The sequence below is a fragment of the Macaca thibetana genome, chromosome 11 (genome assembly GCF_024542745.1).
Source record: "Macaca thibetana thibetana isolate TM-01 chromosome 11, ASM2454274v1, whole genome shotgun sequence".
Taxonomy (NCBI): domain Eukaryota; kingdom Metazoa; phylum Chordata; class Mammalia; order Primates; family Cercopithecidae; genus Macaca; species Macaca thibetana.
In genome coordinates this window covers 113,231,059-113,254,975 of record NC_065588.1, presented here as the reverse complement: position 1 = coordinate 113,254,975, position 23,917 = coordinate 113,231,059, and the positions used below count along the sequence as shown (strand labels likewise).

Below are 23,917 nucleotides of genomic sequence, written 5' to 3'. Positions count from 1 at the left end.
GCAGGAGGCATTCTCCTGAGACCAGACAGAGGTTCATCTTCACAAAGGTGTCCTCCGGGCACACAGCATCAGATACTCACAGTCCCAGGCTTAGCGGTCAATGTGGGGGTGCACAAGTCGGATGGGTGCAGTGAGTGTCACAGGGCAAGGACTCAAGAGGATGGGCCTTGCCCCTGTGACAGGATTCTAACCACAGCAGACCCCTCAGCATACGGCCTGCCCTCCCTCTCTGCACAGCCGGCAGCGTGGACTCGCCCCACGGGGCTGTCGTGCATCAGATGCTAGGCGCTCAGTACAGGTCAGCATCGATGTTTACGTTCCCAATTCCTAGAAAGGCAGGGCCCTGCCTGAGGGTATAGCTCATAGGGTGCAATGTGTCGTGGGGGCGGGGGTTCTATACATCAATCAAACTAAGATGGTCTCTGACTCGCCCAGCCCCACCACCAACCTCCTGTGAGTAGTGAAGCTGTCCAGGTCGACGTTTCGCATCACCGTCTGGTAGGGCACGTTGGCCGTGATGAGGCTGTGGCTGCTGAATGAGATGTGCTGCACGGGGTGTCTGGAAGGCAGCGGGAGAGAGCTCGTAAGGGGGCATCCACTGGGCCTGCGCACAGCCTGCACTTGCTGCCACAGACCTGGGAGTTCAGAGCTGCAGGGGATTCTAGAACCCATAAAGCGAAGCTTCTCTTTCAGGGGGAACAGGCCCCCACGGAAGCAGAGTCTCACCCCAGCTCCCAAGCTCAGGTGAGCAGGCCGTGCTTTGGGCATGACTTTGTAAACAGGTCTGCATGCCCCGTACGCATGCTGGCATCTGCCCCAACCACCTGGTACATTCCAGACATAAAGGACACTCCCTACTGGAGATGAATCAACCACGTGCAACAGAGACTGGTCCACCGCTGCCTCCCTGGGCAAGTCCCTTGAGCTCTCCCAGCCAGGCTGTCCATCATCTGTGAGCACTGGGGGCACGTTCACTGCTGATCCAGGAAGGCGCCCCCGATCCGGCTCACAGGGCTGCAGTGACACACGTCCCCTGGGTGGTGAAAGCACGTTTGGGAAATCTGGGAACAAAATGGCTCCAAGTCTGTTGAACAGAGGTTTGCGTTTTTTCTGAAACTTTTGTGCAGTACCTGCTGTGGTCACGGCACTGAGCTAGGAGACACTGAATTAAAAAGATGTCTCATCCAGGTGGATGCCTGACCCAGGGAGGGCCCTAGCTAGTGAAGAAGGTAACATGCAGTCCCAGAAAACATGACTAATGCTTCTGTAGCACGAGCGAATTTACCAGCTACAAAGACTGCGTGATGCAGAATTCAGTGCTGGGAGGAGGAGCAGAAGGGGAGGAGGGCTGAAAGGGTCTGTTGGGAGGGGTGCACAGGAGGGGACGAGGCCTGTGTGGGCTGGGCCAGGCCTGCTCCCAGGATGGCTGGGGCTGTTCTCCTTGACTAAAGCAGAGGGTTCTTGGGAGTGAGGGAAGCTAGGGAGCAGTCCCTACCTCCCCGGGGTGGGGACACCCACAGCAGGAACGTGGTAGTGGATTTGAATGGGGCCTGGAGGATGAGAAAGACCCGCAGAGGGAGGGCAGGCTTGGTGGAGGCCTGCAGCATGGCAGACTGACGGCACCCTGTCAGGCAGGCGAGGACCTGGGCTGAAGAGACTGAGGCCTGGCAGCAGGCACTGCAGGTGAGGCCTTGAGTAAGTCAGTGAGTTCTGGGCAGGAGACCGTGTGTCTGTCAGCCTTGTGCTGGTGAAAAACTGTTTTCACCGCATGGGAGACAAGCCTGGGTCACACAGGGACAAAGGCAGTGCTGGGACAGGGCCACACCTCTGGGGAAGGCCTTCCTTACCTAGGCTTCATCTCAGTGGCCTGTACGGGGGGTGCAGCTTTGTAGAGAGAAAAATGAGACCTGCTAGAGTGTGGGGCCGGCAGCTATCCCTGAGGACCTGGATGGCTGATCCAGCAACGCTTTAAAACAAATGCTGACTTTTCCTCAAAGGCAAATGCTTCCGGGAATTTCGGTGCAGTTTTAGTTGCCATTTGGCACCACCTGGTGGCAATTCAGTGCATCAGCATGGAAGTCAGAAAAAGGGCCCAGGCGACAGGGACAGCCACAGCGAGGGGGCGGGCCTAGGCAGTACCCAGGGCTCTGTGTGATAAAATCTGCCAGCCCGTGTTGGCCAACACCGCCCTCCAAGGAAGAGGCCCATTCTGCGGGTAAGCCTGCCGCCTCTCGGAGACGCCTGGCAAACTGCTGGCCTTGCATAAAGAGCAGGTCGCTGCTCAGGTCAGGTTCTCAGAGGCCGGTTTACCTGGATTTGCAGTAAGTGGGGAAGAAATCTGAGTTCACTGCGAGGGCCTGGCCCTGTTTCTGCTCTTCTATGTTGTCATGCTCACAGGCCACTGGCCCAGAATCATCTTGTTTTTGTAGAGATGGGGTTTCATTCTGTCACCCAGGCTGGAGTACAGTGGCACAGTCCCTGCAGCCTCAAACCCCTGGGCTCCATGGAGCAATCCTCCCCGGTCAGCCTCCGGAGTCACTGGGACTAGAGGTGCACGCCACCATGCCTGGAGGATTTTGAAAGAGGCAGGGTCTCCCTGCGTTGCCCAGGCCAGTCTCAAACCCCTGGCCTTGAGAGCTCCTCAGTGTCCTGAGTGGCTGGGATTACAGGTGAGCCAGCAGGCCTGGCCGGATGTCTCTTCCCAGCGGTGCTGAGGGGCAGCGAGGGAGAGGGCCCGCTGCCTTTATCCCCACCTGTCTCCAAGGCAGGGTCTCCAGTTCGAGGCCTGCAGGGCAAGGTAGAGGTGGTGGCGGTGGCCTCAAGTCAGCTCTGACAAGCCTGCCCCGGGCTGGGCTGCTGCTCTGAAGGTCAGGAGCAGGCTCACTGGAAATGTCTTAACCAGTTAGGCACCAATGGCATAAACCTACCCACATCTGTGACGCCAACAGCCTGTGCTGAGGGTAGTGCATATCTCCAATCATGGTGTTAGAGGTGCAAACGACAAATTCCTCCTTCACTGGAGCCTCTATGAACCCCTTCAGTCTTAAGTGCTCTTCTATGTAAATGGCACGAGGACAGTCTAAGCAGCAGGCAGTACCATGGTTACACATGACAGACTCGAGTGGAGGACAGCGGCCGGGCCAGCCCTGCCTTCCACCTGTGGGCAGGTGGGGTGTCACATCCTGGCCTAGCCCAGCAAGTTTCCTATGTTTTCGAGTTCCCTTTTCTGTTTATTAAGATGGAGAAATCCTAAAATAATCAGAATAGCACTTGCAAAAAAGTAGTTTCATTCTTAGAGAAAGCTGGGCCTGACTAATATTCGAATTGTGGCGATCTGAATGATGTCAGAGACAGGAACTGCATCCCCAGTGACCAGCGCCATTTCCAAGCCTGTTTCCTCCTCTGCAGAGCGGTGCTGGTACAGCAGCTGGCTCCTAGGGTCACAGTGAGGATTCACATGGCGAAGCTGGGGGGTAGGGGGCATTTAGCACCATTCCTGGTGCAGGCTGATTAATGCTGCCTTCCCTGTTGCTACTAGAAACTCCCAAGAGTGTCTGGAATGCACCTTACCCAGAATACACCTCCCACAGCTTTTGGTTCGTCCGATAATCCCACACGGACACCAGGCCTTCCTCGCCTCCGCTGACGATCTTCCAGTCGTCCATCTGCACGGCAGAGACCCCAAGCTGGTGGGCAGAGAGCGACAGGGCGATGTTACCGCTGCGGAGGTCATGGATCCTCACCCTGGACAGGCCCAAGAAGAGCAGAGAAGGGAAATGGGGTTAGAGTCAAAGCTTGAAATGAACAAACTCCCCCTTCACTGTGCTGGTCTATGCGCGACACTGCTATGAAAAACTCCTCAGCTGCAAACATCAATAATAAGGACATCAACCTTTTATCTCCTCATTAGTAGACTGTCAGGGAGGACCCACACCATCGCATCTGAATGGTTTACAAGCACACGGAGCAAGAAAGACGCAGGCCAAGGACAGTGGCTGCCCACGTTACCTGCCTAACAGGGAAAAGCCACCTGCGTGACTGCACGCGCAGGTTGGCCTGAGAAGCCTGTCCCAGCAGTAGGTGTATTGCCCAGAACGGTAATTTTGCTGTTGGTAAAATAACCTGTTAAGGTAGCAAGAGCTACAAAGCCAGACACCCCAGATCCTCACCCGGTTAGGAAAAGAACACTTTTTGGGTATTTCACTTGACTTTGTAAGTTCATCGCTGTCTTGTTGGAAGTGAGAAAGGAAAAGCCTTTATACTTGATACGCACAGCAGAGCGGGGATAAAGGTGTGTGTACCCTGGGCAGTCACTGACTGAAATAATTACTTGCCTTATAATAATCCACATTTCTTTCAGAACCTCTTTAAAAACTGCTTTTTATGTATGTTGAATTTTTCACGAGGATAAGTTAGATAATGGGACAGAAATCTCGTATCCACTACAACCACCACCATACTTAGTTTCTACAATAAGCCACAAAGGCTAAAAGTAAATCAAATTGATTACATTTAATAAATGTAAAGATGAGCTTAAGAGACCCTATGATGCAAGTTGAAAAGGAAAAGACAGTCCCTGCCCTGAAAAGACCCCAGCATCTAGCAAGGAACAGGACAAAGACAAGGATATATGATTAAAAACGCATGTCTGGCCCAAAAGCTGTGGAGAGACAGGATTCTCTGAAACACGTCTCATGCCCTAGACTCTAGTTATGTGAACATGCACACACACAACGTCGATTTTCCAAGTTCTGAGGGAAAATTATTTTGAACCAACAATTCTCTACCTAGCTTAGCTCCCAAGTTTGAAGGCATAATAGACTTTTTTTTTCTTTAACAGAAAAGGACTCAAAGTGAACTACCTGTGGATACTCTGAAAGAAAGTGGCATAGCAAAATACCAGAACAAGAAGACAGATGGCTTAAGTGGGACCTGATGTGTCTGCTGGATCCATGGCGGCACACAGGACAAACCTTCCTATTAACAAGAAGAGCTGCCAATGGATCACAAAGTAAAAATACATGCTATGCGTGAAAAACACATCTGCAAATGAGGAAGAAAAAATGTTACAATTTTAATACTAGAAAAGGCAGATTTCAAGGCAAAAGCATTTGCTGAGAACACTTTTAACAGTGAAGGGGCGATTTACTCAGTGTTTGGTCAGACCTGGAAAAACAAAACTCCATGGATCACATTTCTTTTTCTAGGTTTTGTTTTTTATTAGTTTTTTAAAGACAGGGTCTCACTCCCGTCGCCCAGGCTGGAGTGTAGTGGCACTGCAGCCTCAACTTCCTGGGCTCAGGCGATCCTCTCACCTCAGCCTCCCGAGTAGCTGGGACTACAAGCACGTGCCACCACACCAGGCTAATTTTTTTTATTTTCAGTAGAGATGGTTTTGCCATGTTGCTCAGGCTGGTCTCGAACTCCTGGGCTCAAGGGATCCACCCACTCAGCCTCCTAAAGTGCCGGGATTACAGGCATGTGCCTCTGCACCCAGCCTGTTTTTGTTTTTTTGGTTTTTAATTGTTTCTTCAGTCACTATAATCTATTCAGAAATAATCTATTTCTTTCTGGGAAAATAAGAATTATCAAAACGAATCCCCAGGAGACAGAAAATCCAAGTAGATAAAATAACAAATAGCAGCCTGAGGAAGCCAGCAAGGGGCAACAGTCCCTACAAAAAAAAAAAAAAAAAAAAAAAACAAGTCACTTTGGCCAGACCTGTAAGGACCAGCTGCCTCCAGGGCTAAGTTAACTGTTCCACAGCCTAGGAAAAGGAGGAAAGCTCCCAAATTCTCCATGAAGCCAGCACTCTATTACCAAAGCCTAAAGCTGAGAGCACGATCGAAGAAAACTACATATCCGACTGAAATATCAAGAAGAGACTCCACAGCAAGATGCCACAGACAAGGGAATCAACAAAAAAACCACCTGGTCATGTCCACGGAGGCCGAAAGAAATGGGATGAAACGTCACACCCATCCCAGATGTGGCAGTGAGGCACTGCCACCACCATTATTTCACATCGCTTTTTAAAAACTAGACACAATTAGACAAAAGGAAAAAACGAAAAGTAAAACAATTGGAAAGAAGTGGGTAGACTTCTCATTAGTGAGAAGGGACAGTCCCAGAGAATTCAGTAACACAGAGTCAAAGATAAATTTATATGCTAAAATCTAGTTTAAAAAATAGAATCAAAGAAAATGTCCCATTTGTAACAACAGTTAGAGGCAAAATACTCTATAGTAGTTTTCTCAGCTTAGAGCTCTACCACATATATTATACAAATTATAGAGGGTGCAAAGAGTTAAACATAATTAAACTATAAAAATATTCAAAGGAGGATGGCCTTTCGAAACAAAGTACAGAAGGTGAAAAAACGGTTTAACTTTTTCCTGTGGGGGCAGGGAAAAATCAGAAAGTCAGTCTAATGATAAACTGAGGAAAATGTTTGCAACAAAAAGGGCTAATGTCTTATAATAAATGCCTTCAAATCAGTAAAGACTGACAACCCATTATTAAATCGAGAGAAAAGAAAAAGCAATTCACAGAAAAATACTAATGGCTTTTCAACATGTGTAAGATGTTTAAGTTTACTGGTAATAAGATAAATTACACAGTAAAACTACAATGCAATGCCACTTTGTCAACGATCTCCCCAGCAAAGGTGAAGTGTGGTAACGCCCTACGAGGCACTGTGTGGCAGGGAGACGTGGACAGGTAGGTACTCCTAGACAGCTGAGGCGAGCACAAATCCTCCTTTGGGGAGTGACTTGGCAATATCCAACCAAACACCACATGCACCTCACTTCTGAGCTGGCAATTCCACTTCAAGGAGGTAGCTACACAAGCGTCCACATACACGCAAGGCCAGTCACCAAAGCACTGACCTTAGTTGCAAAAGAGGCTTCTGTTTCAGACAACATGTTGACGGTTCCACTGCAAAACGCTTAAAAATGCTGGATAAAATCCTTTTAAGGGTACTGCTGAGCTCACGTAGTGACTTCCCCAGGACCTGAGCTGAAAACCAGATAGGAGAAGGTGAGCTGCAACTTCAGTTGCCTGGGTGGTGGGGGAGCCTGCTGGCAAGCGCCAGGCTCAGCTCCGTGGTTTCATCAAACACATTGAAGGGCCACCCAAGGCAGGGAGCACAGAGTATGGAGACTCCTGCTTTCAATACAAAAGCATGAAAGTATAGTCTCTGAAATTAAATTTGGGAGATAGGCTGGAAGCAGATCAGAGAATGGGTGAATTAGAAGAAAAATCTGAAGAAATTACCAAGAATGGAGCACAAAGAGATGAATATGAAAACTGTGATAAGAGACATGAGGGACAGAAGGGGTGGTGCAGCATACGCCCCAAGTTCCGGAAGGACAGTTACCAGCTGGTGTTTCCCGGAACTGATGAAAGACACGCATGCCGACTCATGCACACGATCAAATACAAAAGACATACCTAAGAGTATAATTAGAAAAATGGGAGAACACAAAGACAAAGAGGTCCTAAAAGCAGCCTGAGAGAAAAAGACATTACCTATTAAGGAAAGATAATTAGACTGACAGGAAAAATTAGACACCTTTTCGCTGTGATGAACTAGAATGACTGGATGTAGGTGACACGATTAACTAGCTCATCAACTGAGTGCTAGCTAAAGCAACTATGCTACATCCATACAGTGGGACCCGGGACAGAACTACACAGGCCGACTGGCAGCCGTGCGTGCAGGCATGTGCTGGGGGGCATGCGTTTAGGCTGCGTGGGTGCGGACGGCCCGGAGAACGCTCAGCATTCAAGCGATCACAATGAGGGAGGCTGACAAGGCTGTTGGGAAGAGGGTGCGCTTCGCCCTCTAGGTTACTCTGCTTTTGAGCCCATTTTCAATGTGCATACTTCCTGTTTAAATAAAACCAAACAATTCTGAAGATCAAATTCTGAAAGCACATATTTGAAACATTAACAACAATTACCTTGGAGAAGAAAGAGGGCAATAAAGGAGGCTTTTGTGTTTTCTTCTGGATGCTGCCATGTTTAAAAAACAAGAATTCATTCATGACCGGGAGGCCTTCAACGGTCACACTCTTTCTTGAGCTGAGAGGTGGATGCGCGGGCATTCTTGGTTATTCTTGAAACTGGACACATCCCTTATATACGCTCCCATACATATGTTCTGTTTCATAATTTTAAAAATAATACTTTCATCTATTTCTTAGATAAGGTGAAATAAAACAGGATGGAATAATACGTCGTTTTAGAACACAGAGGAGACACTCTTCTTCCTGCTAGGCCGTGTAACTGACAAGGCAACGCAAGTGAATAGAGAGGTCCGTTGCTACAGATGCTGTTCAGTCCCTGACTTGCCAGTCAGGGATCTGGGAGCAGAAAGATGCAGAGAGAGCCTGAAGACGACTTTGAAAACAAAGGTCTCCCTCTGTCACATTTACAGACACCTATCCTTAGGCATGCGTAGGTAAGAGAACTCGGGCTGTGTGCGCAGGGAAGAGAAAAAGTATAAATGCTGTAAAGAGAACTCTGACTTTAGGCCATAATGGGAACTTGAAAAGGATTGGGGAAAGGGGGAGCGGAAATGTTTACCAAGTACTTTTCAGTGCATATTTGGTTAATCAGAGTCTATTCTGCTATGGTGATTTCCATAAAGAGCTCCTCTGTTGAATATTTATACTCCATAATTTACAGTTTGGCTGTTAAGAAGACAAAGGCAAACACAAATTTGGTCCAGAAGTTCAAAGTTTGCCATCTGTTTTCCTATTGTATTTAGATACCAGCATGGATGGCTCCAAGCAAAATAAACAAATAAACCAAAAGATACAGCCTCAGCGTATTTTATATCACTAAGAAAAAAAAAAAATAGGCCAAACCAGCCTTGAACTTCTCCCCCTTGGGAAAAAGAAAAAACATTTTTCTGACATCTCCTTAAAGAAGCACCACTCTGGCTTCTCGTCGACAGAAGCAGCACAGTGTGCTAAGTCCACCCAAGCCATTCAGATTCACGTGAAGGAACAGGTATCTGCCTCGGATATCTGACAGCGCGCAGCACCGGCCTGAATGCCGTATGCCTTGGCAAAGCCCGTCGTCAGCTCAGTGCTCAAACCAAATACTCGACGCTGGGAAACAGGTAGCACAGCAAATGGGCACCAGAATATGCCAAGACAACCGATTCCAGGGACAAAGAGGAGCCAATGGTAGATATTGTGAATCCCCATCTAGCGAGTATTTCATCAACTTTGCCCGTTGAAAGAAAAAATAATTGGTCTGAAAGCTGTAATTGTATTATGTTTAATATTCATGGTTGGGCTTGGAGGACGGTTCCAACACTCCCTCTCTCCAGCCCCGCTCTAATGAAAATCACGCCATAGGAGTCGGCAGTAGCCCACCAATTAAAACAAAAGACACCAGAACCTTCCAAAGACTCCAACAGAGGAGCATCCATCTGATGGGCAGGAAAACGTGCTGGAACCGAGAGGGAGGCACGCTCTGGTTGGTCCTGTGTTAAGAGCTTTGAATAACTTATTATAACACTTGCAGATGGAGCAAATGCAACATTTACGCCCCAATCACTCTCTCTAACAGCAGGCAGCAGTAGCACGAGCACAGCACACAACTTTATATTTGTCAGGGCAAGAAGCAAGCGCCGAGATTCTGTAATTGGGGGGTCACAACTCAGGGCGTGCTTCCTATTGGCTTGGATTAAATACTCCCATATGATAATGAGGCACACTGTAGCTGATGGCAAGCTGAAGCCTATTCAGTGTGTGGCTCGGCAGTTTCATTAAGGAGGACCTGACCTTCAGCTATATTTCTACCCAGAAAATAAAGGGAACAAGCAATAAGGTATTACAATGTAGGCTTTTTTTAATGACCAAATTAATTTAAAAAATAGTATTGTTTTAAAGAAATCAATACATGATTCTGTTTGGTCTCACTGAACCTGGGCTATTAAATATTAAAGAGGATTTTAAATATAACCTTATATGCCAAAATCAATAGCTTTATCTACAAAGCACTGACGATGGCCTTAGTGAAAGAGTCATTTTAAACAGCAACTAGAAACATACATGTATTTTCAGGTAGAACTGCCAGTTTAATCCAGCTAGGCTAAGCTTAGCGCTCTCTGTATTTTAAGGCTGTATCTCTGAAGTTTAGAGTTCTCTGAATAGAGAACATACAATTCTATGTGGCCAAGACTAACAAGTCTTTCAGACTGGTCACTGAACCTTTCTGGACCAGCATTAGGTGGTGCTGGTGCAAAATTCTGAGATCCATAACAAGTCCACCCAGTGGACAAAGATGATAATGTATATAATGCCAAGAAAAGGGCACATGGTCCCAAGTTGGAAATACTAAAACGTTTAGTTATTGACTAAGTCATGAGTATTTCCTATATACATATTGTTACTTTCATATGCAGTGACACCGTTCAACATGCCTGACATTTGTAAGTTTACTGTTGTATTATTTTAAAAAGGGTGAGGTATTATAATCAAAAAGCTGCATAGTGTGGTAGTGCCAGAACACAAGACATACAGATCAATGGAATAGAACTGAGAGTCCGGAATAAACCCTCAAAGTTACAGTCCATTCATTTTCAACAGTGGTGCCAAGACAATTGAATGGGGGAGAGAATTGTCATTTCAATAGATGGTGCCAGGATAGCTGGATATCCACATGCAAAAGAATGAAGTTTAGGTCTCTACCTCACACCATATACAAAAATTAACGCCAAATGGATCAGAGACCTCAGTGTAAGAGCCAAAACTATAAAACCCTTTGAAGAAAACTTAGGAGTTAATCTTTGTGAGCATGGGTTAGGAAATGGTTTCTTAGCTATGACATCGATAGCACAAATGCAAAAGAAAAAAAAAAACAGACAAATGGAGCTTCATCAAAATTGAAAACTTGTGTGCTTCAAAGAATACAATCTAGAAAGTGAAAAGACAACCCACAGAATGGGAGAAAATATTTTGCAAATCACATATCTGATGAGAGATTTGTACCTGGGCTATATAAAAAAAAAAACTCTAATAACTCAATAATAAAAAGACAGCCCCATTAAAAAATGGGCTGAGGATTTGGATAGACATCTCTCCAGAGAAGATATACACACAAGCAATAAGCACGTGAAAGGATATTCATCACCACGGGCTGTCAGAGAAATGCAAATCTAGAATTTGAGACAGTAGCAAGTGTTGGTGAGGGGGCTGAGAAACTGGAACCCTCATCCAGTGCTGGTGGGAACGTAAAATGGTACAGCCACTATAGAAGAGTCTGGCAATTCCTCAAATGGTTTAACATAGAAGTACCACATAAGCCAGCAATTCCACTCCCAGTGTATTTCCCCAACCGAACTGAAAATATGCATCCACAAACTTACACATAAATGATAACAGTAGCATTATAATAGTCGAAAGGTGGAAGCAGCCCAAATGTCCACTAACTGATATAAAGAAAATGTAGTACATCTGCACAAGGGAGTATTACCTGGCCAGAAAAAGGAATGACATACCGATACATGCTACAACTTGGGTTTATCTTAAACACATACTAGGTGGAATAAGCCCAGTCATAAAAGGTCATAGATTACATCATTTCATTTATAGGAGATGTTCAGGCAAATCTACAGAGAAAGTAAGTAGATGAGTGGTTGCTTAAAGCTGGAGGGGATAAGGGAAAGGGTGAGTGACTGCTAATGGATATGGGGTTTCTCTTTGGGGTGAAAATGTTCTAAAATGGACTGTAGTGATACCTGCACAACCTTGTGGACCTACTCAAAACACTAAATTGTACTATTTAAATTGGTGAATTATGTGGCATGTAAATTAAATCTCAATACAGCTGCTAAAAAATAAACTTGAGACCATGGGGGAAAACACTGGAATGTGCTGGCTCAGTGACTTAGTAACCCAATTACAGCCTGACATTTGCCCTTAGCACCAACTCTTGGTTCTCCATAGCACAGCACGGATCAGCTTCTCCCTGCTGGATCCCCAGTTGCACTGGTGAAAATGAACAGATCACAGATAAGAAGACCGAGCTACAGAATAGGAAGGGTCCTCATTTAACACAGCCCTTGACTGCCAACTACAGTGCTGACTTCAGTCACTGAAAAGAAAGCAGGACGTTCTGACTCTGGCCAGGACGGAGTAAGCCCACTGCTGCCCCTCTCCTGTCGACTGCCAGCAAAACCTATGGACAAAACACAAAAACAAACACCTGAGGACTCTGGGGAGTCAACGCAAGCCGACGGATTGCAGAGAGACTCAAACCCATGGAAGTGGCTGTATAGGGGAGGAGTTTCCCCTTTTTTTCCCTTTTTCCTCCTGCAGCCTTGCCCTGAGTATGGACTCCAACATGCAGAACTGTGTGGTGGTGCAGGAAGCTAAAACTCCAATAGAAACTCCATCTTTCTGACCAGAGTAACAAAAGGGGCCCCTGCAGTCCCCAAAGAATAGGGGTGAGGGTTATTGTGGGGTTATTTCCTCTTTCTTGTGGCTGTGCCACAAGGACAGTCCCCAGTCACATGCTGCATGGTGGCGGCGATTCAGGCAGGTAGAACTCTGACAGAAACCCTATCTTTCTGACCAAAGAACTATAAGAGAAAGGAATCCCTGAAGGCTGGAAAGTGTAAGGATTAAGAGAGGAGAAACCTCAAGAAAGGGATCACATAATACTGTGTCTAAACCCACATAAGTCCCAGGCTCATCCCTGGGCTATGTGGGACAGATTCAAAGCAGGACGGCAACGGCTTTAAGAGCTCAACTAAGAGTGAACCACTGCCAAGCCTCAGACTAACCCAAGTGGCACATGCGCAGACCAAAAACAGCATAGAAACTGAACAGCTTTGGAAAGCGAACTGACACTGGAGTCACCACCCACAGAGGGTAAAACAGAACTTGCCGTCTGAACCTAAGCAGGGTGACTGCCTGTTTAAAAGCAAAACAAAGCAAAAATCATTCGTTAGAGGATTACATAACAGGATCCAGAGTGTATACAACACGACATCCACAATGTCCAGAATACAAAATTACTTGACATAGCCCAAACCAAAAGCCAAACAGGAAAATGTGACCCTTTCTTAAGGGAAAAGACAATTAACAGATGTAAACCCTAAGATAAGCCAGTCTGGGAACCCTCAACGACTTTAAAGAACTTGTAGCTATATTCCACAAAGTAAAGGTAAAGCGCATGGGAACACTGACAGTGACCACCTCAGCAGAGACACAGAAACTATATGTATAAAAAGAAATGAACAGAAATTTTTAACCAAGAAAAGATGAAATCTGAAATAAAAAATTCACTGGATAGGCTCAACAGCAGAATGGAGATGACACAGGAAAGAGTCCATAAACCTGAAGTTAGAGCAACAGAGATGATGCAATCTGAAGAACAGAAAGAAAGATTTGGGAAAGAACATGAACACAGCTTTGGTGTCCTGTTGGAAAATTTCACAAGGTTTAATATTTACATTATTGAGGTTATCAGAAGGCGAGGAGAAAGGGATTATTCAGAAAAACTATTTGAGGAAGTAATGGCAGGAAACTCCAAATTTAGTGAAAGACATAAATATTCAGATTCTAAATGTTTAATAAACCCCAGACAGGGTTTAAACTAAAAAAAAAAAAATCAAGTGATTACTTCCTGCAGACTTTTCCTTAAGTGACTCATTCAAGTTTCTCATAAATGTGAATTCCTAAGCTATTAATTCATTGTTGCCTTCAGTGAATATATACTTTCATTTCATTGAAAACGCCACTGATTCCAAGAAGCATCATTACTTTGTGTAACTTTTAAAAATGCTGCCATTTTATGATGCTATTGTAAAAGTCCATTCTGATTTCATAGATGTGAAAATGTTTTTTTTTTAAACATATATCTTAGAATAAATAGAAAATATACTGTGCTAGCACCCGCCAAACACCAGAGAGTGTGTGGTAAGTGGAATGGACACGAGCAGCCAGTCCTAATGCCAATGTGCATCACTCCCCCTGTACCATTACTCATTGCTCTTTCTTTTTAGTGTTAGCAAGAAGAGACAAAATATGCATTCAGAAAAACTCACTGATCTACACTGATAAAACTCTTACGCACAATCTCACTTTTCTCTCTGCTCCCATCTTTACAAGCCTTCCCTCCCAGCAAGGGAAAAGCATACTCTAACATTAACTCAGTTTCCACCCCAATCTTTCTCTTGCTCTTCATCAGACTCTGTTTATTTTTTAGTTTTTCTTTATCTTTTGAGATGGAGTCTCACTCTGTCGCCCAGGCTGGAGTGCAGTGGTGTGATCTTGGCTCACTACAACCTCTGCCTCCTGGGTTCAAGCGATTCTCCTGCCTCAGCCTCCCAAGTAGCTGAGACTACAGGCATGAGCCACGATGTGTGGCTAATTTTTGTATTTTAGTAGAGATGGGGTTTCACCATCTGGCCAGGCTGGCCTTGAACTCCTGACCTCAAGTGTCTGGCTTTTCTTGAGTGATAGGACAGATACTTTTTCATTTTTAATTTAAGTCCACTGTCCCCCCACACCCCCAAAATAAAACTCCTTGCAAAATCCCACCCATGTTTGCAAACGACTTAAAACTGATTCCTTACTTTAATGAAAATATATTTTTGTCTTAATCTGGGGCAGTTTTATGTACCTTTAGAGTCCATCTCATTCCCAAGTTATTTATAAAGCACTAAGAGAATGCAGTGGGAATTAAGTTTTTAAAATAAAATAGGAAGGTTCTAGGGTTTGTAAAAAATTGCATCAGTCAGTAAGTGACAGCCAAGGACATAGTTCTCTTCATAATATTTGACCCCTTACTCCCACTTTTAACGTAAAACATAAGCTATACAAGCCTGGGCCGGCATCTCTAATAAGATCTTATTCATAGCTATTAAGCCTCTGGGGGAAAAAAGCAAGATTTCCCTCTACCACACTTAGTCTAGCTTCCTCATTCCTTTTTCCTAGATGTGCAATTTTTATTAAAACAACAGATTTTAAACCCCTAAATTCTAAGCTGCTGACCCAGCAACCTGACTCAGGGAGTATTCTCACATATGATGGCTGGCCGCTAATGTACCAGCAGTGGGCACACAGCTGGCACTGCTCTAGGACTCACACTGGTTAAATGCCAATTTGGATGCCCCACCTCCAACTCTAAGTCACTAGTCTGTTCTTTTCATCCACAGAGACAGAGCATTTTTTAAAAAACGTAACATTGGCTTACTAATAAAATGGACTTAACACAGTCAAATTTGGACTGCAAACTGACCAGAGAGCCCTCCGACACTATGCACGGAATGCCTCTCTGGCTGTGCGTACGTAACAAGCAGCCTGCTCCAGAGGAAAAGTCAGCTCTCCTGAGTGTGTACAGTCATCCCTCAGTATCCACAGGGGATTGGTTCCAAGACCCCCTGCAATTCCAAAATCCACAGATGCTCAAGTCCCCCTTTACATATAAAGTGGTGTGGTATTTGCATATAACCTACACACACCCTCCCATAAAAACCATCTCTAGATTACTAATAATACCTAATACGATGCCTACACATAGCTTCATTATGATTCAACATAGTACCTGGCTTGCTGCAAATTCAAGTTTTGCTTTTTGGAACTTTGTAGAATTTTTTTCTTAATATTTTTGAAATTATGCAGAAAGCAGAGGTTTCTTCTCTGCAACACCCTTCTGGTTTCCGGTGAGCCTAAGCTGTGGCTGAAGATACAAATGTTCACACTGCAAGCACACTCTGAGCATCATCCACCATCCCAAAGAGCCCTCCACATCGCCTCTCCTCAAAAACAAGTAGCTGCCAGGCCCGTGTATGGAGATCCTGGGAGGGGTGCTTGGAGCCTCTGCATAGCTCAACCTGGAAACTAAAATGCAGGATTAGAACTACAAACTGACTTGATTCTTTTGCCATGCCACATGTGGGGCCACTTATCAAGCCTAGTTTCTAAAGAGAGCTAGCCCAGTGCGTGCCCAGACACACTGAGGAGTTCAGTTCTCAAGCACCAGAACATCGGGCATTTTCGGAGGCCTTGAAGAAAAATGATTATTTTCCTCCCCAATAAAGCATACTCACATCATCTCCTTGCTCTAAGTTGGGGGCGGGTATCTAGGGGTGAAAGTCGGGAGTTGAAAATATTGTTTGACAGAATAACTATTTTTGCAAGCTGCTGCACTGGCGGGACAGAGGCCTGGGATCTGGCACAGAGGAGTACCCGCCTCACGATCTGACACCCGCCTCCGAGCAGCCCGCCACCTGCAGCCCGGGGCCGGGCCCAGGGGAGGGGGCACCAGCCGCCCCTGGCCCTCAGCCATGCTACCTCTCTTCAGGGCACTGGATCAGACACAGCAGATAACCGGCCAAAAAAAAAAAAAAAAAAAAAAAAGGAAAGAAAAGGAAAAGAAAAAACAAGGAGAGAGGAAGGGGGGAGAAACCTAAAATTTGGACTCAGAGGGTCTTTTCAAACACTTTAATCCTTTCTTGCTGATGGTTCCTGGGGTGCCCGCGGCTGGCACAGGCCCCTGTACCGGGAAAAGCTGACTCCCTAAGCCAGTGCGTTAAAGAGAAGGCTGCTAATCAGCTAAATAGAAACTGGAATCTGTTCACATGAAGTCTCCCTTTCCCTCCATCGCCAGAGGGACACCACCAGGTTCTGAAATACACTCTTGACATCATTTGGCAGGAAACCCTATTTTGTTGAACATGATTCATCCCTTAGGTTATTGTTTTTAATATTAGAAAGTGAGCTTTTAAGTGCCAAACAAATTCTGCAGCAGGGGGACAAAAGATATTCCAAGTGGTCTCCCTGGACCTTCTACCAACTGCGTCCACCAAATGGCTTAAAAGAAAACTTTCCCATGGTGCTTCAGAAATGAAGCAGAGACACAGCGACATCCAACTACTACCTAATACAGGACTTTGTTCTCCGAGTCTAGAGTGTTTATGGGATCGGGGCTGAACTCAGGTGGGCAGAGCTGTTGAATGAGAACCGGGCAGTGTGAGCAGCGCAGTGGGGGCCGGGTGGCCAGGCCTTGGCCGAAGCCGTGGGGCTGCAAGGCAATGCCCTTCCAATTCACGTACCTCCCGTCCATGTTGCCACTGACCATGAGGTTGGGAGGGCTGTCGCTGAGGTTGACACATGTGAAGTCACGGAGAACATTACCCAGCTTCAAGAGGCGGCGTCCTGCTTCCAGGCTATATACCAGGATCTGAGAGAGGAAGAGAAATGTGTGGGCCCACAATTCCATACACCAGGCCAACATCAAACACTTTCATTTCACCATCGTGGAAGGCATGATCCTTACCACTCAGCTCCCGTGAAGATGTTCTGCCACTTAATTTCCTGATCTTTTTCAGGTTACTGATAGTATAGGGACATGGCTATTAGAGTGCCAAAAAGAAATGCAAAGGGAGAGAGAAGGAAATCCCGTGAATTTCTCAGGCCAAGGTACACTCAGGCCACAAGGAAAATGCGGGGAAATCAGGTATTCTAATTTCTTAACAAAGAGAAAGCTGTCTGGAAACGATGGGGCCACTGACTGCTTCTGATTTGGAATGAATGGGAAAGCTCGCAAGGCATCAGGAAGCTTGCAGATGAGCCAGCATGAGTTCTCATCTGAATTTACAACACAGGCGGGAAAAGAAGGAATAGTACAAGGACCAGGAAGATGAAGCTTGTATAGTTAGCCAATGGATGCTTCCTTCGGACTGAACTACAAACCAAAACACAAACTCACTTCCAAACACCTCTCTTCACTCTCTGCTTGCTAGTTTTAGGATGCTCTGTTCCACAGGGTATGAAAGTAATAAGAAGGTACCCCTGATTTCCAGACGATGCATTGTTGTATTAGAACACCTCGTGTCTTCTCTCTAGCGGGGGGAAATTTATGTTTTTTGCTTTAAAAGTATTAATTCAATTCAACTTAATTCAAAGAACATTAAGTGCTTGCTATGTGTCAGTCACTGTTGTAGGTGCTGAGGACACAGTCCTTGCCCCAGATTCACATTCAGAAGGCTCCTCATTAACACACACGCAAACACACCAAGTTCTGAGCGTACTTTCTATCCTAGTGATCATGTTGATATTTCTAAATTAATGAACTCAAAAGTTTTTGGTTTTTTTGAGGGGGTGGGGGGACAGGGTCTTGCTCTGTCATCCAGGCTGGAGTGCAGTGGCAACATCATAGCTCACTGTAGCCTCAAATTCCTGAGCTCAGGCAATTCTCCCACTCAGCCTCCCGAGTAGCTGGAGCTATGGGTGTGTGCCACCACAGCCTGCTGATATCTTTCTTTCTTTTTTTTAAAATTTTTTAAGTAGAGAAGGGGTCTCACTATGTTGCCCAGCCTGGTCTCAAACTTTTGAGCTCAAGCGATCCTCCTGCCTTGGCCTCCCAAAGTGCTGGGATTATAGGCATCAGCCACTGCACCCAGCCAAAAGTTTTTGGTCTTTTTTTGCTTTTGTTTTTGAGACTGAGTCTCACTCTATCACCCAGGCTGGAGTGCAGTGGCACGATCTTGGCTCACTGCAACCTCTGCCTCCTGGGTTCAAGTGATTCTTTTGCCTCAGCCTCCTGAGTAGCTGGGATTACAGGCGCCCGCCACCACGCCTGGCTAATTTTTGTATTTTTAGTAGAGACGGGGTTTCACCATGTTGGCCAGACTGGTCTCGATCTTCTGACCTCAAGTGATCCTCCCACCTCAGCCTCCCAAAATGCTGAGATCATAGGCATAAGCCACCACACTTGGCCCCAGCCAAAGGTTTTAATAGTAATATTTTGTAGAAAGATTTATCCTTTCAGCACACACATGGAAATGATGTACATTTCTTCCTGTCAACCTATACATTTATCACTTACCAGGATACAGATTTTTACTTTAGTATTGAGAAGTTAATAATAAATTAAATATTCTCTACCTTGAAAATAATCAATCCTGTCAACACACATTTCTAACAAGTGAATCTTTGGAAGTTTCTAACGGTCAAAACAACACTATAATATTAACTATTGCTAACAGCATCTAGAAGGAAAAAGGACAAATTCAAAATTTAAAATGCCCTCTTAATCCATAAAGACTACAGAGAACAATTGCAGTTGAAAAGAAAAATTTCTGACGCAGAAAATTTCAACAATTTAAAAATATCAAGAGTAAGATTATTCTTCCAAGTAAGTATACAGAAATAACCAAATCTCTTATCTTCAGGGAATAACCTAAAAATTATATAAAATCAGCACCTAGAGGGAGAAAATATAAAGAGCAACCTCACATTCTATTATAAAAGTAGTATTCTGCATCTACTTATCATTAAGAGTGTTCAAAAATTTGCACTCAATATTCTCTTGTTTTTAAAATACTTCAACTTCTGTAGCAGGAAGGTAAGGCCTTTAAGTCAGTAAAATGTTGATGGTAAATCTAAGAACTGAAATCTGATACTGAGTAGGTTCATGTGTCTTTATGTCTTCCAGTTGTTCTTTTTTGACAAGTGGATAAATTATTTCTTAGTGATATAGTGAGATGTAATCCCTTTCCAAAAAGACTCTCTGCAAATTCATCATAAAGACATCTAAGTTAGTCCAGAGTCCAGTATTTTCTAAAATGTTTAATAATTCAACGAATCAGAACTATCTGAAGAGTACCTTTACCATGACGTTTAGTTAAAGACCACAGAGATTAGAAAACACATTACCCATCTCAAAGGCAGTTCTTTCCATGTTACAAGTCCCTTAACGACCTTTACCATTTCTCCCTCCCTCCCACGTACTCTCTCTCTTTTAATAAGGTTGAGCAAATGGGACTTCATTTTATCTGATTGCCATAGACTAGTGAGATTAATTATTCATGCTCACACTCTCCCTCTTGTTAAGACCATGCATTAGACTAATTTTTCTCTTTATTGCCCTAGTTGGGTGAGTCTCAACCCATGGCCACTTGACTCATTCTCAGAGGTGTACAGATATGCTGGAAAAACCTACCCCAGCTCAAATCCCAGAGAAAATATTCTGCACTAATGTGGCTGCCAAAGATGATGTTGAGGATGGTTCCTTTTAAGTACCAGGTGTATATTAGAGAAGAACTTGAACAGTGATTACAGAGCAAATTTTTGCAGGCATTAGATGTTTCTGTAAGAATTAGCTACAACAGCTAAACCATGTTGAGGCTGGTTGTGTGCTTTACAATGGTACTATAGGAAATGCATGACACAGAGAATTTTTCCTCCTCTTTGGCTTCCAGGTAGACCTAGAAGGCAATGGGGGAAAAGCAAGCACTATCTTTAAAAATAACCTTAGCAGAAAGTTCTCTATTCATCTGTTTTTTTAAATTAGAGACCTTAAAGTATTTCCATAAATCCTAGTCTTAGAATCTTAACTTGCAATTTTGTCAGTGATTCTGATGTATCTGAAATCTATTTCTAAAAATCTTTTTCTGATTTCAAATATGATACATCTTACAACAAATTCTAACATAACAGAATTCTATAAGGAAAGTGGTAGCCCTCTGTATATTCATCTCTCAGAAATCACCACTTTTAACAGTTTGATATATATACTTCTAGACTTTTCTTCTGCACATCTGTCTCTGTGTGTATACACATTTTTTTCCTAAATGGGATTACTTCACAACTCCTTTTCCCTACGTGGCAGTACCTATAGATAGATCTTGTACTTTTTCATGGTTGTGTAGAATTTCTCTGTGGATACACAATTCCATGTGGATTGTTTCTAATTTTTAGATAAAATAAATAATGCTGTAATTCATTCAAGAGCCGGCCAACAGATATTTATCAATCATCTTCTAGGCCCTGGAATGAACGTGCAGGGGCGCTGGGTGGCATGCGGAAGTCCCAGCCTGCTGCCAGCTGCCAGAGCCCGCCTCTTCCCCAGCTGGGGCCTGACCGCCAGCTGTCCTGCTCCTCCATAGATGGGGCTGCCTCTCTGAGGAGACTCACCGACCGTCTTCTAGCCATGTCCTGGCAGCTGGTGTCTTAAGCAGCAGGGGTAGCGGTCCAGAGTCAGGAAGGAGACACCAGCCACAGGCCCAACAATGGGAAGGCATCAGCCACCGCCGTGGGCAGGCAGGCCCCACAGCATCCAGGTGTGGCCTGGACTGGCTTTCCAGGCACTGTGAAGGAAAGAGCTGAGAGATGGCTCTTGTCCCTGTGGGGGGTGGGGGGGGGCGGTGAGTTCAAGGCAGACCAGCTTCTTCCTTCACCCAGTAAAAAATGGATTAACACTGCAAGCTTTTCCTAAATTGGGGGCTATCACCCTCATAATTAATCATGAACCATTTGCATACTGAAATCACTGTGAAGAGATTATAGAGCCTTACCCTCCCAGAATTTTGGTCCTATACTGATGAATGAGGAAAGGAGCGCTGTGTTTTAATTTTATCGAAATACTGAGTCTTCATACTCAAATACCTGCTACAGGCATTAAACCAACAACAACCACCCCAGCAGCTGGCTCAGCTCCCCAGAAGCCCAGCACCGTCTGTCCAGAGAACTCAGGAGGAGTCGGAAGGCCTCCTTACAAGACGACAGCATTTTAAAAGCTTTTTCAATTGAAGATGATTTGTTGGCCGCCATTTAAAAAAGGGAAGTGGCAAAGAGAGCCAAAGGTTAGGAGGTGCTGTGCTGGGCTGAGCAGAGTCTAAGAGAAGAGGCAAGAGAGGAAGATGCGACTACACTTCCTGGAGATGACACCATCTACACACTTTCTGATCCCTAGTAACCTATCTCCATCACTACCTCACATATGTGGCTCTTCTGAACGGGGAAGTCGTGATCAGAAGCCAGATGCTGGGCAGTGAGGCAGTTAAACCGCCTGCTCTCTCCTTTTCTGTCCACTCCCGCTGCCTTTGTGCTCGCTTCTCCGTGATGTCCTCGGCACACAGTGCCCGCTCCCCTGGTCAGTGCTGAGAGTCCTTGCTGTCTGCACGTGTCACATGGTGTTTTGACAAGGCCACCCTGACCTGTGTCTTATCTTCTTCCGGCTCTTCCCTAGATCTGTGGTTCTCAGATACTGGAGGGGAGGAGGCAGTGACTCCAGCAGGTCGGGGAGGCTCTGCAGCACTATTACCAAGCACCACACCGCATCACACCAAACACTGTAACACTCTCCTAGGCTTCAACTCTAAGGTTCCTGGGGGCAGAGATGTCCTATCATTCATTCACTCATGTGGCAATTATTAAAGGGCAGCACATCCCAGGTATAGTGTCAGTTACACATTCCCGCATCTCACTAAGTGCCTGCGTTTGTGTTTGGAGGCTCACTGACTGGTACACAATGCCAGGCAAATCCAGAGCTTCCCATAGCCTCAGACCCCAAAGATACTCAGATGTTGCTTTTAGTGCGTAACACCTTCCTCCACTCCTGGATCTTGCTGCTGGTATGTAAAAGGAACTGCTCCATCCTACCCAAAACAGAAGATGGTTCCACAGAGATCTCTTCATACTATCCAGATGCCAGAGTGCCCCAACTGATTCCAGTCTGACAGTCCCACCTCTGACAACATGGCAGACAAGAATGTCTGGAAAACCCTGCCATTTACAGTGACCATGCTGGATAAGACTCAGCCTAACATCAAACAGTCCTTCAGACATTCTGTTTAATAAGCAATCAGAGAAATCCACAGGAGCCCAAAATGAAGAGAGCACGAAACCCAGGAAGGTAAGAGAGCATTCAAGCCAGGGGCTAGTTTGGGCTCCCCCTCCAGTGTCAGGAGCCTGGAGAGCTGGGGAAACAGGAGACCAAGAGTCTGCCCAGCATGGAGTAGAACCTACAGTCGGGTCCCTGCAGGGCTACATACATTCAGTAAAAAGCAAGCAAGAGGGGGAAAATATCTATTGGTGCAGATAGCTTACCCAGAAACTTCTCTGCCTCAGGTTCAGTTCAGGGTGGAAAACAGTCTGCAGTCACATGTCTGCCGCCACACAAGTTCTGGGTTTGAGTTTACACCACCTGCAAGGCTAAAAGAACCCAAGCCTAATAAAGTATTTTCGGGTTGGTAACATACCTCCTGGTACCTCGGCAGAATCTTCTCAGGAGGGAAACAATCTCAACTCAGGCCCCTTTAAGAAACCTACAAATCAAGATCAACTGAGTATTAGCTCACAATTAAAAAACAAATCCAAATACAGCGAGAAATGATTTATCATATGTGAGACAGAAAAACAAGGAGAATTAGACTTCCAGGCAAGATCAAATAAAGAATACAAAATAAGCATGCTGAAAATGTTGACAGATTAAAGAGGGAGAGGATAAAAAGTAGGAAATCGGATTAAGCAGATTTGAAAAATAAAGCAGAGAATTTCTAGAAATTAAAAAGTCAATGGATGAGATAAGCAAGAAATAAGTCCGAGAGAGAAACTGTGGACTGGAATACAGAGTTAAGGAATTATGCGGAATGCAACATAGAGAGAGATGGGAAATCTGAATGGGCAGTGAGCAGCACGAAGGAGGGGAGAAGCTGCCTTCATGCACATCTCCCCTGAGCTCCACGCAGAGCATCGCGATACATTTCCAATAAGATAAGGACCGAGAATTCTCTACAACCGAAAGGAGGGACACACAAGCAATCCCAGACAGGATAAAAATAAATAAATCCACACAAAGAGACACTGGCATGAAACCACAGAAAATTAAAGACAAGGAGAAGATCTTACAAGCAGTCAAAAGGAGAGAAAGTCCTAAAAGAGAATGACAGACTGACAGCCAACTCAGGAGTGTCAGTGGAAGGCAAACCAGTCACATCCTCAAAGGCTGAGCGAAAATAACTGTTGAGCTAGAACTGTAGAAGACTAGCAAAAGTACCTTTCAAGGATAAGGATGTAATGAAGATGCCGTAAGAAAGAAACACAGAAAACACTTGTGACCAAGTCCTTACGAAAGAAACTTCTAAAGAATGCACTTTTAG

The 23,917-nt window shown here is 45.1% G+C and overlaps 2 protein-coding genes across 5 annotated transcripts in view; one reads left to right on the top strand and one right to left on the bottom strand.

Moving 5' to 3' along the window:
- SPRING1 (SREBF pathway regulator in golgi 1) overlaps nucleotides 1–23,917 on the top strand; it is a 465,726-nt gene that overhangs the window by 155,068 nt on the left and 286,741 nt on the right. The window lies entirely within an intron of this gene.
- Nucleotides 1–23,917, bottom strand: part of FBXW8 (F-box and WD repeat domain containing 8) — a 114,002-nt gene that overhangs the window by 3,139 nt on the left and 86,946 nt on the right. For 2 of the 3 annotated variants that reach the window (XM_050747992.1, XM_050747993.1), the window contains exons 8-10: nucleotides 17,087–17,214; nucleotides 3,571–3,744; nucleotides 449–559 (exon numbers count right to left, since the gene is read on the bottom strand). In XM_050747992.1, the coding sequence (XP_050603949.1) occupies nucleotides 449–559; nucleotides 3,571–3,744; nucleotides 17,087–17,214 (413 nt within the window). Of the gene's footprint in view, nucleotides 1–80; nucleotides 328–448; nucleotides 560–3,570; nucleotides 3,745–17,086; nucleotides 17,215–23,917 lie in introns of all 3 variants that reach the window. The other variant, XR_007717645.1, reaches the window with a different exon arrangement.